We start from the raw sequence: 15,766 nt of genomic DNA on the forward strand, positions 1-15,766 counted from the left end.
CATGGGAAAGATTTATGGGGCCAGTTCTGCCAAACACTTGTGATCCCACAAAAATGTAGCATCGTGTCCCACAGAGCCTGGCAGGATCACACATGTGTTCCCTTCCAATTGTGTGTGGTGGGGCATTATTCTTTCCCTTGTGACCTAATGGTCAATGACTTTTATTTCTCAAGCTTGCCTGTTTAATTAAGGAGTTGCTTCTTGCCCACAGAATGGGATGAGCCCGAATGAAAGCAGCATGCTTTGGAGGCTGAACTGAAACCCCAAATGTCAGCTCACCCGCTGAGTGAGCTATTAAAGCTGACTGAAGTGGTTGCATTATGGTGGCCATGGGTTGTCTTGCAGAATGAGCACTATTGTGGGTGAAAACTACTTTTTTGATTTTTCTCAAGTTGATTTTCACTTTTCTCCTAAATAAGCCTTTATGCTTTGTCTAAACAGATGAATTTGATGCTTAATAAAACTCTGAACTCTGCTTTGTCCAAGCACTTTCTATGCTGGATGGTCTCAGTAAACACTTTAAATTTTGAAAGGGAAATAATTGCTAAACTTTCACTAAGACTACATGCTGAGGTTACTTAACACCCTGATATATCAGTACAAATTACCAAACTAGAGGTGGCATTTCTTGTGGATAGAGAGCTCTAAAGCAGTTGGCAATCACACCCGAACTTGCTAATCAACACCAAAGAAGTAAGTAGCTACTTTGCACATGTAAAGTTCCTTTTAAAGGGAAGACAATCTGCAAGCCTCTGCTGATAGAAAGGAAGCCCCTCTTGAGCAGAGGCATCAGTTCACTTTCTGCTCGCAGGTTGTGGGTGGTTGAGTGTCTCATCCATGCAGTGGATGTTTCCATCCTGGAGCAGCACTGCTGCTTTTTTTTCTCTCCCAAAGCTGCCAGGGAAATGCTTACAATGCAAACTGGACAGCAACCGCCGCAAAAACATCTGAGCTGCAGATGCACCACACTCATGCAAATAAGCAGGTACGGGCTTGGACAAGGTGTTGGCTTTGGTTTAAAATCATATTCGGTAATAAAAGCGGGGAGAGGAGGTTTGGTACGTTTTCCAAGAAATAAAAATACTACTTTTTTGACCTGACTGCAAATTGTTGCCATTTAAGTTTTTTTTTATTATGTTGCTGGAAGTTCCTGTAGTGTTAACACAGGGATTGGAAGGAGGAAAAGAAATGAGAAGGTTTTTGTCGCTTGAGTCTTCAAGGAAAAAAATCTGGTTTTTGTTTCCAGTAACTAATTTTTTTTTAATACAAAACATTTTTTGAGTTATATCAGGGAGCTTTTCAGCTCTTTGGTGAAAAGTGGGGAAAATATGACAGAAATTAAAAGAGACAATTTTAGCATTTCATATCAAACGAAGGGGATTCCCTGCCTCTGAACAAAACCCCAGCAGCAAAAAGCTGCTGGTGGGGAGTGACCAGCAGGTCTGGCCACAGGAGGACGAACACCTTGTCCAGCCAAGAGAAAGAAGAAAGGAGTGGCTTGGGGAGAAAGGAATGGAGAAGGCTTACAGCACCACGAGGCTGCTGAGGTTCTGGAAGGCGAAATCAGGGATGTGCCAGATCTGGTTGAGGGCCAAGGTCATGGCTTGGAGCGCCGGCAGGTGGTTCAGAGCTCGGACTGGGATCTCCGTCAGGGCGTTGTCGTCCAGCCACAGGTGACGCAGGGAGAGCAGCCCCTCAAAGCTCTGCTCAGGCACCACGGAGATGAGGTTTGCATCCAGGCGTCTGGGTGGGAAACAAACAGGGTGGGGATCAGTGAGAGAGCTGCCCGCAGCAAAGGGAGCGATGCTGAGGCGGGAGGGATTGATGGCCAGGGAGATTGGATCAGGCTGTAAATAGTGATTAACAGCAGAAGGGATGGCTGAAGCTCCTGCCTGTGTGGGGAGATGTCTGGCCACGGCCAAGAACCATCCCTCCTTGATGGTCAGTTGGTGCTGCCAGCTCATGGTGATGCTTTATCTGCTGGTAAAAATATGTAGTAGACACAGCAGCACAGGGAAAAAGGGCATTACCTTGGTTTAATAGGATCCTAGGTGCTCAGTCATTAAAGGTGGAAACACATCGAGAGCACACAGCATACTACGTGTATGCCATTTTTGTGGACCTTACAAATTAGCATACCTACCTAAAATCCCCCAATAAGAAACTCAATAAATGAAGTCATTGTCCCCCTATTCTAATTATCCCCACCCTAAATGAGACTACAGCCTAGTTTACAAAAACATGTTCCAGAGAGAAGATTTCGTCCAAGGTTGGAGCCTCTAGTTCTGAGATAGATAGGATGTTTGGTCTTCCCACCCTGCAAAACCCCTAAACTGAGCTAAATATCAAACTACAAGAGTTAAAACATGTGGGACTAAGGTACAAGGAGTGTTTGTGAAGAGGAGAGGAGAAAGGGTATACGGAGAGGGAAAGGGTATTAAATGCTTATAAAGGGTATAAAAAGAAAGGACAAAAAATCATCAGGCATCACTGGCAGCTTCTGAACACCGTGAGGCCCCCAGGACAGCTGTGGCTTGCAGCCACCCTCTCACCCTGAGCATCAAAGCTGCATCCCCCGGGGCTGGGCTTGCAGAGGATCTGCCTGAGCGATGTGCTGAGGCACAGCCCAGCCTGGGGTACCCACAGCCTGCTCACACCCACGGCTGTGCAGGACAGCCCAGCCTGCAGCCACAGCCCCATTCCAGGAGGAAGGGATTTGTCTGGAAATGTGGAATCTGTCACAGCCCTGCTCTGGTCCTGTGCAGCAGTCAGACCCTGTGTCACAGACAGGAACTGAGCTCATTCTCTTGTACCACACCTTTGGGCCTTTCCTCCCCTCCATTTGCCAATTGCTTCTTTTTAATCATCATGGAAAGCTTAAGGCGGTTGAAGTTGAGGTTTAATTTGGTGAGAAACTTTAATTTTGAACGCTTGTTTTTGTTTCAAAATAGAATGAGAAGCCAAAAAAATATTAAGCGTATTATGAAAAGAAGTTTAAAACTTAGGTCTGGGAATCATCTCTCTAAAGATCTTTCATTGCAATGATGGTGAGCAGGATACAATGTGTTATCTGTAGGTTTTGAAACCAAATTATAAGAGGAAAATACTTCAGATTTGGATGAAATACCAGGAACCAATTATACCAAGGAAAAAGCAAATTTTAATTTCCATCCACAGCCAACACAGCTTATTTTATTTTTCCAAGCTATCTAAAGGAAAGATCTCTGAATTCAAATTGTAAAGAGAAAGCACTTTGTCTCTTATCAAAGCATGAGAGAAGGAAGTTAACAGAGCTGTCATGGCCCAGCCCTCAAATCAACAATCCTCCAAAAAGGAATGTGGTAAAGAAATTAGTATTCTTGACTATGTAAAGTAATATTTTTGATGGAAGTTGAACACTGGAGCAAAACCCCAGACACTGTAACCCCCCAGGCATAACCTATCTTTGAAGAGTACCAACATTTGTTAATTCACAAAACACTGCAGGGAACTGCAGGAGGAGGAGACCAAACTCCCCATCATGAGTGGGAGCAGGGAAGAGGCTGGGTGCAATCCATCCTCTCTCAGTGGGGTGTGGGTGGCATTTCCTGGGTGAAATTCTCAGATAATCCTGGGAAACAGACCTTCCCCATGACCACAGAAGGAAGCATTTCCTGCCCTGGCTGGCTTGACCTGGATGGGCAAAGCTGGAGATTTGTACCTGGTTGAGAAGTGCAGTCAAACTTTCCTGAGATCTCCTTCAGAGAAATGTCCTTTCTAAATGCAGAGTACAAGTTCTGGTACAACATCACCTTACACTGGAGTGATAAGCAGGGTTAATCCCCTGTTTCATTACTCCCATTTTGCCACATTAATGTATTAACCACAGAGGGTGGGGAGGCCCTGGCACAGGGTGCCCAGAGAAGCTGTAGCTGCCCCTGGATCCCTGGAAGTGCCCAAGGCCAGGCTGGATGGTGCTTGGAGCAGCCTGGGATAGCAGAAGTTGTCCCTGCCCATGGCAGGGGTGGAACAGGATGAGCTTTAAGGTCCCTTTCAGCCCAAAACATTCTGGGATTCTATCTTCCGACATTCCAGTACTCTTGCATTGCTGCAAAGTGACATTTTCTGGGGCAAGGCAGTTCAGTTGAGAGTTTCTCAGCCAGCGTTGAGAATCAGAGAATAACATCATTCATCTTCTGGAGACAACAAATCCAAAGAATCAAAATCAGAAAAGGAAACCCTGCAGCAGTTCAGAGTAAGGTTAAGGATTCTATTTGAAAAATGTCATCAAAATGTTTTGGGACAGACAAGAACTTTTGGAGCAAAATTAAAACTTCTGCAGGAAATGTTAATCTTTGCTGATTTTTTCCCATTCTTTCCTCAGCATAAGAATTCTCTTAGGTTTTGGCATCATAAACTGTTAAAAAAAAAAAAGCTGCATTGCTTACTTTTCCCAGAGATATTCTTTCATCCAAATCCCTATCAGTTTCCTGAAAATTATTTTGAAGTGAATGCTCAGTTTCAAGTTTAATTCATTAAAGAAGAGACAGTGAAAATATCCATGAGAATAGTTATAATTTTTCAAACCCAAACGACGCTCTCAGAAATGGAGATGCTAAACCAGAGCCAAGGGCTGCTACACCAGGCTGAACTGGGACAGGGACAGGGACAAGGGAGCAAGGTGGAGCCCAATGCTGTCCAGCTTTACATCCCACTTTGCTCATGAACTCCTGGGTGAAGCCTCAGAGGTGACCCAAAGGGAGTTTGGCTTCAGTTTGATGGTGCCCCATGGATGTTGCTGGATATGCTTTGTGGCTGTTCAGCAACACTCAGGAAAGGCCCTGTTTTCCCTAGGGATGTCCACAGGGATGAGAAGCACAGTCCTTGGTGGAGGTTTTTGAGGTTCCTGCCTGTCTTTGAGGATCCCTGTGGTTGGAACAGGGCCAAGAACTTGGATCCATCCAAGGAGTTTGTAACATTCCTGGATGGCTTCTGGCTGTGGATGTGCTGCAGCCCTGTCTCCACACCTCCTTATCATCTCCACATTTCCACATCTCCACACCTCACTGCCAGTGAGAGGTCACCTCTGCAGGACACAGATGATCCCCAACTCTCCTGCTCCTCAGCTCTGCAGGGGCTGCCTGGGGGCAATGTGGTGAGGTGGGAGTGTGTGGCCACTGTCCATGAGACACCTTCGGGGGTTGTGTTCAGGGGAGGTGCCGGGGAGCTCCAGCCATATAATTACTGTCAATCTGCTGTCAATCTGCTCCAGAGTGTGGAGATCAGAGCCCAGACAGATTCCTCAGTGGAGTGAAAGGGAGACTTTCTGCTGGTTACAATGAGCTGGACCTGAGAAATCTCAAAATCAGCAGCCTGCTTGGACCACAGCACAGTGAGATGCACCTATCTGGAGCCAGGTAAGTTAAAATTAGGAACAAGGAAGTGCCCAGGTGAAGGCATTTCACACACAGCATGATGGGCAGGACTTCTCCTGTGCCTTTGCAACAGTGATGAGGGGACAGGCATGGGCTTGGTGACATCTGCATTCCTGGCACCAAGGGATGGCTCGTTGCTCCTCAGGGAGCTGCTGGCTCTTTCTGGAATAGATGTGCATTCTTTCTAATAAAAGCTGTGCATGTGGGGATTGCTAATTGCTATGGCTTTCAGACAGCTCTCTACTCTCTTCTGGAAGCAGAAAAGCTGAAGTTCTTGGCACAGAGCTGTTAGTAATTATATCAATTATACTAAACAAAAACCAACCCAACAGTTCTCTCCTTTCTTCAGTGTGTGACTCTGGCTCTGTAAGTGTTTTGTGTTATGATTTATACCTGAGGTAATTGGGCCGATTAGTGGGTAAATGAGACAGCACAGGCCAGGGCTGGCTCCTCACCTTCCACGGAGATGTTTTAATCTGTATTTCACCAAATCACTCAGTTGGTTTTCCTTGCAAGCATTAACCCATTGGTTGCTTGCAGAGGAAGGCACCTCTTTCACAGAGAGTTCTAGAGTTCTAGAGTGGGATTCATCCCATGCCTGCTGCCCAGCAGTGCTGTGGGTCTGCAGAGAGGATGACACAGTGACTCCAGATGTCAGCATGGACAAGATTTCCAAGTGACTTCACAGGCTCAGGCAAGGCCCTGCAGAATGTTGGCCTGTCCATTGCATGCAGAAGGAGGTGATTTTAAGTGGGACATTCAAGAAAAACAGCTTATAAAAACAGCAGCTGCTGAAAGTCTCAGACTCTGGCTTTAGAGCTGCATGTGCTGCTGAGAGTTACAGGGCATTTATACGACTTCAACACTGACTCAGAAGTCCTAAAAGTGTCTGCAGTCACCTGAGACTTTACTCCATTTTCCCTTTTAGGGCCTACAGGGGCAGGGAGAGAGGGAGCTGCCTGGAAGAACATCCAGATCTGCTGGTCTGAGGCATCTTCTTCTCTCAGCAGATGTTCACATCTGTGCAGAGCCACGGTGAGAGGAGCAGGTCAGCATCACATGTGAGTGTGCCTGAGCTTGCCAGTCGCTTCTTTTGCTGCTGCTGTGGACTGACAGCTCTGGGGATGCAGAAGAACCTATGTGGGGTGGGAAAGGGAAGTGTTTGCTTGGACTGGCCATTGTGAGGTCAGCTTCATATTGGGTTCCAGGGCTAAGGGCCCAACATGCCTTTGAAGAGCTCCTTCATTGCTCTGAACATTGTCTGTTTGATAAATGCTTGAGGAGAAATCACCTGCCTTCTTGCCAGGAGCAGTCCAGAGAGGATGGGGGGGGATCAGGAGCACTTCTAGAAGGAACCAGGCAAATAGGGAAGGATAAAAGGTCAGGAGTAGAGATTGCTCTTTTCCAATGTGCAGAAGAACACATTTTCCAATGTGCAGAAGACAAGCCAATGCCATCAGTGCAGCCACTCAGGAGGTTTGGCCAGGGGTGTTTGCAGTCATCAGTGCAGTGTGTGTATAGTTTGTGTTAATCCTGAGCTATAGCCTGAGATCTTGGGTTTCCTGTGTCACAGACCCAGCAGTTTCTAAGAACTGTCTTGTCTCAAGAACTGCTTCCAGAGTGTTTCAGACCACGTACAAGTGCATTTCTGAGCTGTTGGTAACATGACTGGCAGAATAACAAGGAAATAACTGGAACCAGTCTCTGTGTTCCCTAACACATGTGGTGCAAATCTCAGGCTATGACTGGCAGAAGCAAATTTACCCAAATCTTACCATTTCCTTCTGGCTGTGAAGCAATTGCAGGGGGAGCTGCAGCCTCAAAACCATTAGAAATGCTCAATACCATGCTGTCGGGAGATATCCCAAATTTTGCTGCTGTTTTTTCCTCACACACATCAGAGCCAATAAGAGCTGTCTGTCTGCATGTCTTAGGCTAGCTATGTACAGTAACTCTCCTGCAGCATGGACTGGGATGTTCCTCACAGCACAGTCACCATGGGGCACTGGGACCTCAAACTGCAACTCACCCTCACAGCCTTTTTTGCACCATATTTGGCTATTATTTCCCTTGATAAAGTTGGAGGAGACTTGCCACCGAAGATCATATGCAGCACTGAGTGGTGCAGGGCTGGGCTGTTCTCTCTCCAGACCAGGCAGTTCCTCTGTGGTTCTCTGTCACAGCAGAATGCAGGACATAAAGAAAGGACGTTCTGGAGGGAGAGCTGTGGCTGTTGAGGGTGTGAGGGCTGAGCCAGCAGTGGCAAGGAAATGCTGATTGCCCACCCCTGCCTGGGACACGAGGGAGGTGCTCCTGTCTCCCTGGCCCCAGTGCTCAGGAGTGTCAGCTGAACAGAGCTGAGCTCACCAGAAATGTCTAATTGGTGCCTTCGGGCAATCACGTCTCTCTTCCTGTCTGAGTTTATCTTGAAAGGCTCGATTGAGTTACCTCCTCTGCCATAATAGGATCTAAGTTCCTTGTAGTAACATAAGAAGGAGATGATGTCACTGCAGCTCAACTTCTCCGATAACTTACTAATGACTGGGGCCAACACCTCAGCTTCTTTCTCAGGCAGAGCTCCCAGACTGAGTCAGTGCCTGGCTGGTGAGCTCCTGGGGAATTGCTGTGCGAGGAGCTGAGGGCACGGCGAGAGAGGACAGCTGGGGAGTCACCCTGCTCGAGGCCACTCTGTCTCCTACTGCCACACTGCCCTGCAAGCCAGCTCCACACGTGCTACTCTTTCTGCCAGCTCAGTGCCTGGTGGAGCCAGGAGAGGCAGGAGAGTCCAGGGCCCTGAGGATTCCCAAATAACCCCGGGGAGGACCAAGGGTTCTTCTATCAGCTGACACCAGCTGGGATAGGACAAAGGCAGCCAGGGACTGCAGTGCCACCCTGGAAAGGGGAAACTGGGTTAAATTTCTGCTCTGCTTGTTATGTCTTTGCTGTCATAATGCACTGTAATGTGGTGGGGGAATGAACATGATGGAGTGGTCCCAGAGGAGGCCATGCTGAGGACTGGAGCACCCCTGGTCTGGAAACAAGCTGAGAGAGCTGGGGCTGCTCAGCCTGCAGAAGAGAAGGCTCTGGGGAGACCTCAGAGATCTTAGTGCCTAAAGGGGGCCTATAAGAAAGATGGGCACAGACTTTTTAGTAGGGTCTGTAGCAATAGGACAAGGGTGATGGTTTTAAACTAAGAGTGAAGATTCAGAATAGATATGAAGAAGAAATTTTTAATGGTAAGGGTGGTGAAACACCAACACAGGCTGTCCAGAGAGGTGGTGGATGTCTCTTCCCTGGAAACATTCAGGGTTGGATGGAGCTCTGAGCAACCTGGTCTTGTTGAAGATGTCCCTGATTGTCGCTGTTGAGCAGCTAGCAGAGTAATGAAAGCACCAGTCCTCAGTGGCAAGAAGGAATGACCTTTATTGTTTTGATTTCATCACATATATAGAGTTCTCAAAAGTCACCCAGATTGGTCAGTCAGAAGCCTTCCCCCAGGCCTGATTGGCCAGGCCTGCACTGCCCAAGTTCTGGGACACTGTTCCAACAACATCCAAACTTTATCTTTATTTATAAAACACAAGAAAATTTCTCATGGGAAAAACCTGTGCTAGCCACAGCTGATCATTGCAGGGATTGGACCAGATGACCTTTAAAGGTTGCTTTCAACCAAACCATTCTATGATTCTGTGAATGAGACATTATTGCCTGCTCCTACACCTGGGCTCTCTGCCCCTGCCACGGAAGAGCTCACAGCCCTCAAGCAACACTCACAAGTGCTGCCTGGTTCTATTTCCAGCTGAAAACTTGTGAAAACCATCCCAGGCAGTGAATGGAGGTTCAAGACACAAACATGTTTGTAGTTGGCTGTGGAACAGGACCTGGTGAGAAAGTTTGCAGAGCTCTGTTTGGACTGCAATGAGTCTTCACTCCTGACTCAATGGGGCATGTTCCTGTGGGAAGCTCTCCACAAGGGATGCTCAGGAAATGAAATCAGAGCAATGCCTAGACTCCACACAAAGTGCCTTTGGTGTAGACAAGAGGGCTTTGTTATCCCCAGTTGCAAACACCTCCAAAACCCCTCAGGTCAGAACGGTACAAGAAGGATTGCCAAACTCTCTGTGCAGCTATAGAAACTGCTGACAGCTGGGCAGCTGTGCCAGCTCCACGACCAGCCTCTCCCTGGCCCTGGCATTGCCCCCTTGGCCATGGTGCCAGGCTCAGGGAAAAGGAGAAGCTACAGGAAGCAGCTGGAGGCTGAGCAGAGTGGCTCAGGGGCTCACCAGGCTGTGGGGTCTGCATATCTGCTGGGGAAAATGGTGTTTGCCAAGCATAAGACAGCTGGGAAAGAGGAGGGAGAGCAGCCCTTGGGACAGAAGGAACAGGACATGCTGTGCTCTAGGGAGAGAGGCTCTGAACAGCTCATGGCACACTGGAGTGCATGAGGGCCTCAGTCCAGCTCTGGGGCCCTCAGCAAAGAAACACATGGGCCTGTTTCTGTGGGTGCAGATGAACTCATGGAGATGCTCTGAGGGCTGGAGCACCTCTGCTCTGGAGCCAGGCTGGCAGAGATGGGGGTTTTGATCTGGAGAAGAGAAGGATCCAGGGAGACCTTAGAGCCCTTCCAGTTCCTAAAGGAGCTCCAGGAGAGCTGCAGAGGGACTTTGAACAAGGTGTGGTGTGACAAGACAAGGGGGAATGGCTTTCCACTGCCAAAGGATAGGGTTAGATGGGATATTGGGAAGAAATTCTTCCCTGTGAGGGTGCTGAGGCCCTGGCACAGGATGCCCAGAGAAACTGTGGCTGCCCCATACCTGGAAGTGTCCATGGCCAGGCTGGATGGGGCTTGGAGCAACCTGGGATAGTGGAAAGTGTCCCTGCCCATGACAGGGGGTAGAACAAGATGAGCTTTAAGATTTCTCTCTACACAAACCATTCGAGGATTCCATGATTCTATGATAGATGATGCCAGTTTAAATATGTCCATTCCTTGTTTCTCTCCCTATGTCCCTATGAAGCTCCTCTGTGGTTCATCAGGAGTGCTTACACAGCAGTGCTTGTACGCCTGACACCCATCTTCCTTTTGCACTAACATGGGTTATGTCACGGCAAAGGTTAATGGAAACACATTGGAACTTAATAAATGACGATATGAATTTATGAGGCAGGAGTGTGTGTGTGGATTGTGGATGTGAGCTGGGATTATTATTTTTTTAGTGCTCAAAATGTGCCCAGAACACACACTGAGGGCAGCCAAGGCAGCACGAGCCTCTTGAAAGCTCTCACAGCCTGAGATGGGAAGTGATTGAATTTGAGGGGGGCATGAAGGGGAAGTTAAGTTTCAGTGTTTGTCAGAATCTCTTCTGAGGCACCTCTGCTTATTGAAAGGTGTGTTCTGCAGTCATTGCAGTGTGGGCAGAGAAAGGCAGGAACAATCTGGGTGGGTATGTGACCACCAGTGGTCCTGCTGGATTCTACAGTCAATACAGACAAGTTTGGAGGTGACTGCAGTAGCTGATGGGCATAGCCAGGCAGGTATAGCCTCTGCCAAGCTGCTGGACAAGCACAGCTCCAAACACCCACCTGTGCTGTGACCTTTTCATTGGCAGCACAACTGGGAATTCTGGAGGGGCTTGGCCTTCCAAGTGTTGCCAACCACCAGCTCAATAAATGGGACAATATGAAAGTGTCAAAAGAGGAATTGACTCAGGGGATCATCATGGACATGCTGGCCCAACTCAGGGTCATTGGGAGCTGAATGACCTGCTCTCTGCACATTCCAGGAAAGAATTTCAAAAGCTGTAAAGAGAGGGAGCTGCTGCTTTTTACACACTGTGTGCACAGATGAGGCATCTGATGCAGCTGGGGCAATTCCTCTGTCTTGTATCTCCATACGCCATCCTTGGGAGGAGATACCAATTCATGCAGACACCTCTTTTCCTGTATTATTTTCCAGTTCTGAAGTGACTGTAGCTTGCTAAACTTTTAGTTGCTAGCCTGATAAACCACACAACACTTGTCTTCATGGGAGGTGAATCCAGTGATCCTTCACAGCATTGACACTCACAAGCATGAGACACACAGACATTGCCTTTACATAAACTCCATAGCAACTCATTGCTCAAAACCAGCAAGCAATGAATGAAGAACAAATGCAGCAAGGATTTATTGGGGCATTGCTAAAGTGAACTGTTCCTTGAGAATAATACATTCAACAGCTCGTGTGTGGTCTTTAAATCTTCCTCTAAAATGCTATTGAGATCATTATACTGGGATAACCACATTGCATTTCATGGTTTTTTACGACTAAGCAGAAGAGACTCTAGTCTGACCAGCTGAGTCCTACTGACAGGAAAAAGTCCACATCTGTGATGTACCCAGTAGCCATGCCTCCTTTCTGACTTGCTCACAGAACAGTGGTTGCAAATTCGAATCCCTCCAGCTCTGGAGTGTAGAGAAATTCCTCCCTGGTTAGAGGGTAAGCTGCTCCTTGCATTTGTATTTTTGGGCAAGAGGATCTCCTCTGATAGATTTTGCTGAGGGCTACACAAGTGTGTGCAGAGTCATGTGCATGAGGCTGTGGGGAGCAGAGATGCTCAGCTCTGTTTGGTACCCTGCTCTGATGGTGTGTCAGCTTGAGGGGCTGATTTTGCTGGATAAAAGTGAGGGATGGGGACAGAGACATTTTTCTTTTGCTTTCCAAGTGTAAGAAAACCACATCTCACCCAGCCTTATTCACACAGAACTTGAAAGCAGTTAAAGGGTCTTTCTATAGCCAGAGGAGAAAAACTGATTCCTCCAGAGAGTGATTCATTCCCCAGAGAGAGCTCTGAGATAACAGAGATGATTCACCCTCTGCAGATGCTGATCATTTTCCACTGCTGCTGGGGTGAGGTAATATCTAGACAGCCACGGTCAGAGGAGACAAATCCACCTGGTCTGCCTGAGGGAGACGTGGGCACAGCAGAAACTTAGCCAAAGTGAAGCAAGGTTGTGTAGCGAGGCCATGGTGGTGACTCAGAAGAATTTGATCTCCTTCCTGGCGGTATTTTAGGATTCTCCACCACGAGGGAAGGATCTAGCAGCAAAAGCACAGACACCATTCCCCTGGTCCCTGCCACTCAGTGTTCCAGCCACAAACCTTGCCCAGGCTCCTCTGTAGCAATGCCAAATGCCAGCACAGCCAATCCCCCTGCTATTTTCTGCAGGCTGCAGGGAAGCTGCTTGGTGAGTTCTACTAAAGCATGATGATGAAGCCACAGTTTTTGCCCCAATAAGAGACAGTGATGAATATTCTGCTGAGTGGATTCACCAATGGCTTTTGAAAAGATACTGTTGCTCTTCATTGCAGTGCTTTTCAGGGCTACTAGGGAACATGCCCTGATCAACATGGGGAGATGAGCTGAATGGCAAAGAAAGCTGCTGGAATGTGAAATAAAGTTCAGCCAAGCACTTTGTTTCCCAGTCAGGGATACTCTTGAACCCAGAGCTGGGATTTGGATCAGGCCTGTATAAACAGAGGAACGAGTCCAAAATCTGAATCTTGAACTGGAATTGTATCCTAATACACCTTTTTCTCCTCAAACCTGGTCTGATCTTGCTAAGCTATAGTTGCCAGTCCTGGTGACAAACACAGATCTTCAGTGGCAGCTCAGACTGGGTGGAGGGAAGAGCCAGTGTGCGGCAGGTTGGATGACAGAACCAGAAAAATCTCATCTACTCAAAGTCTGTGCCAAAAAGCAGGAATTCCTCTGAATTTGGTTTATCATTGATGAACCAAATTATGAGAAGTGGCCTCAAGAGAAGACCTCAGTCCCTTCCAGGGACATCAGCCCACCTGAATCTAAACTGTATCATCTCTTTCCTGTCTGTGCACTGGCTCAACCGCACAAGCTACAGGGGCCACAGGGCCATTTTCAGGTGACTCCCAGATTGTGCAAGCTGTACCTGGGAGGAATGATCATGGCAGAAAGGCTCCTGCTTCCATACAGCTAATGAGGAACACTAGCAGCAGCCAAACTTCAGCAAGGACTCGCCACACCATGGCTACATCACTGCATGAAACTTAACTGCAGTAGATCCAGATGTGTGGCATATCTGCCTGCAGTGATCACTTGAGTGTGGTAAATGTCTGCTCTTGGACCCTCTCAGACTATCCTCTTTGTAGAAATACTATTGAAGTGCCAAAATGGAGAGCAGACTGCTGAAAACAGCAGTGGGGACAAAACTCCACTGACTTGGTTGTGCTGCTCGCTGGGGCTGGGAAGAGAGGCCTCAGGGAAAAGGGCATTACAGAGATGGGACAGGAAGGTTTTGAGCAGCAAGTGTCCTCTCAAGTGGAAGGACAGCACACTGCTGACATTGTGATACCCATCCGGGGCTCCTTTTCCTGCCACAGAAATGCTTTCTGCTGCAGAGGTGTCTCTAAGAGGTGAAATCCAAGGTCCTGTGGGCTCAGCAGCAGCAATTACCAACATTTGCAGTCACTTTGCTAGCCACTAAATCAGGCTACAGGGCTTGAGGTGGTCTTGCCACAAGACAGCTCCTATGCCAACAGGCTGTAAGTCACTGCTGTGTTATATTGACTTTGTAGATATGTGTTTTTCCATAGCTTTTATCCTCTAAACAACCAATGGAAACAACACCTTCCCTAAACCTCACAGTATCACGTGTGATTTATAGAGAAGAATATTGCTGTGAACAGCAAACTGTCAAATCTCAAACAGATCAAAGAAGTGAAATGAGGAATGAACTGACTGAGCTCTTCAGGCCATGTTGATTCCAAAGGAATTTTTTTCTTCCTTCTGTCATAAGAATTTATATGCTTGTGAGAGTCTGATCTGGTGGGAAGAGCCTTCCTCCTTTCTCTACATCAAAGTCCACATGTTCTCAAATTGCTATAAGTCATTTTTTGCATGTCAATCTCTGGCCATATGTACAAAAATAATTACCTGCCTTAAGGGACAGGGGATGAAGCAGCCTTTATTGCATTTCCACAGGAGTCCAAATGGTGGCAAACCAATGGGATGGAAGAAGTGGATTGTGTTAGTTACACATAATGCTGATTTAGCACTTACTGATTGTGGGTCCAGTACAGCTGGAGTGAAATCAGAATACAATGGGAAATTGCACCTTTAGCAAAACAGGAGAATGCTTTCAGTATTTTTAAGAACAATGTCTATGACACAGTTTCTCCTCCAGTTTGCATCCCATCAGCTTGTGAAGGCGTGGAATACACTTCTGTCACTGCTGCCATACAAGGGTCAGAAACGAGAAGGTGCTGTTGGTGAGCACAGAGCTGATGGGACCAGAATTCTCCTCAGGGAGACTGGGGCTTATTGCAGCTGTGAGCAGAAGGTTTGTGGCAGAGTGGCAGGAGAATTCTGCAAATATTCCAGAGGGATGCCAGACTGCGATTGAGACAGGGGAACTAAAATGAGAGCAAGGACAGGATGGCAGGGAGTGGAGCTGTTTCCTGCCAGCTGTGCAGACTGGCACTGACAGTGGCTACCTGAGCCCTGGGTGCATTAGCCACAAGGTAGCAGGTAGCACTGACACATACTGGCATGGAGGGAAGCACTTTCCTGCATACAGGAGGAGTTGCCAAGGGACAGAAGATGGATGCAGACAGTCACAGGTTGTTTTCCTGGATGCCATCAAACCCAACAACAAGAGAGTCAGTCCTTGTGGGATACAGAGCTAGGGAGCTTCCCACAAGGCTTGCACCCAGTGTTTGCCAGCAGAATGGAGCATCTTGCCAGGGACACATGAGAAAACCCAAAATGCAGTGTGGAAAGAGGGCAAGAGGAGCCCAGTCTCATGGTGCAGGATCTTGAGGCTTTAACTCTTCTGGCTGGCATTAAATCCTCCCTTCGCCCCCCAGCCTGATATAGACAACACTCACCCTGAAGAGCCAGACACATGCTAAGCACCTTCCCAAAATGCTGATCTGCAAGAAACTCCCAAAAAAGCTTTCCATAGGTATTTGAAAAAGAAAAACCAGGAGTTTATCTTGATCTCTTAATCCACCAGGTTTCTTTTCTCTCTGCTTTCTCTACCTCGGCAAGCTTGGTAATTATAATTTATAGCACCTGCTCACTTTGAAATACCTTGGACTCTTTCTGCCTGGCAGAGGAACAGACACAGTGCCCATCTGCTTTAGGTAAGTGCTCACAAACCACAAAGTCGTTAATTAGACTGACACACGACTCTTCCAGAATGCACATGGTATGTTGTTACTGCACCTATAAACCACCAGCAAGCAGATACTCTGCCAGGGGATCACAACTGGCTCTGAGCATTACGTAAGGCCTTGGCACCCCTTGCAGGCTCACAGCATTGCCATCAGGTGT

At 47.6% G+C, this 15,766-nt stretch overlaps 1 protein-coding gene across 2 annotated transcripts in view; it reads right to left on the reverse strand.

The window, feature by feature from the left end:
- The window catches only part of LGR6 (leucine rich repeat containing G protein-coupled receptor 6), a 143,755-nt gene that overhangs the window by 47,499 nt on the left and 80,490 nt on the right, over positions 1–15,766 (reverse strand). For both annotated transcript variants that reach the window (XM_085082960.1, XM_085082959.1), the window contains exon 5: positions 1,528–1,743. In XM_085082960.1, coding sequence (XP_084939086.1) covers positions 1,528–1,743 — 216 coding nt within the window. The remainder of the gene's footprint in view (positions 1–1,527; positions 1,744–15,766) is intronic.

Source organism: Lichenostomus cassidix, chromosome 26 (assembly GCF_008360975.1).
Source record: "Lichenostomus cassidix isolate B80296 chromosome 26, HeHo_3.0, whole genome shotgun sequence".
Taxonomy (NCBI): domain Eukaryota; kingdom Metazoa; phylum Chordata; class Aves; order Passeriformes; family Meliphagidae; genus Lichenostomus; species Lichenostomus cassidix.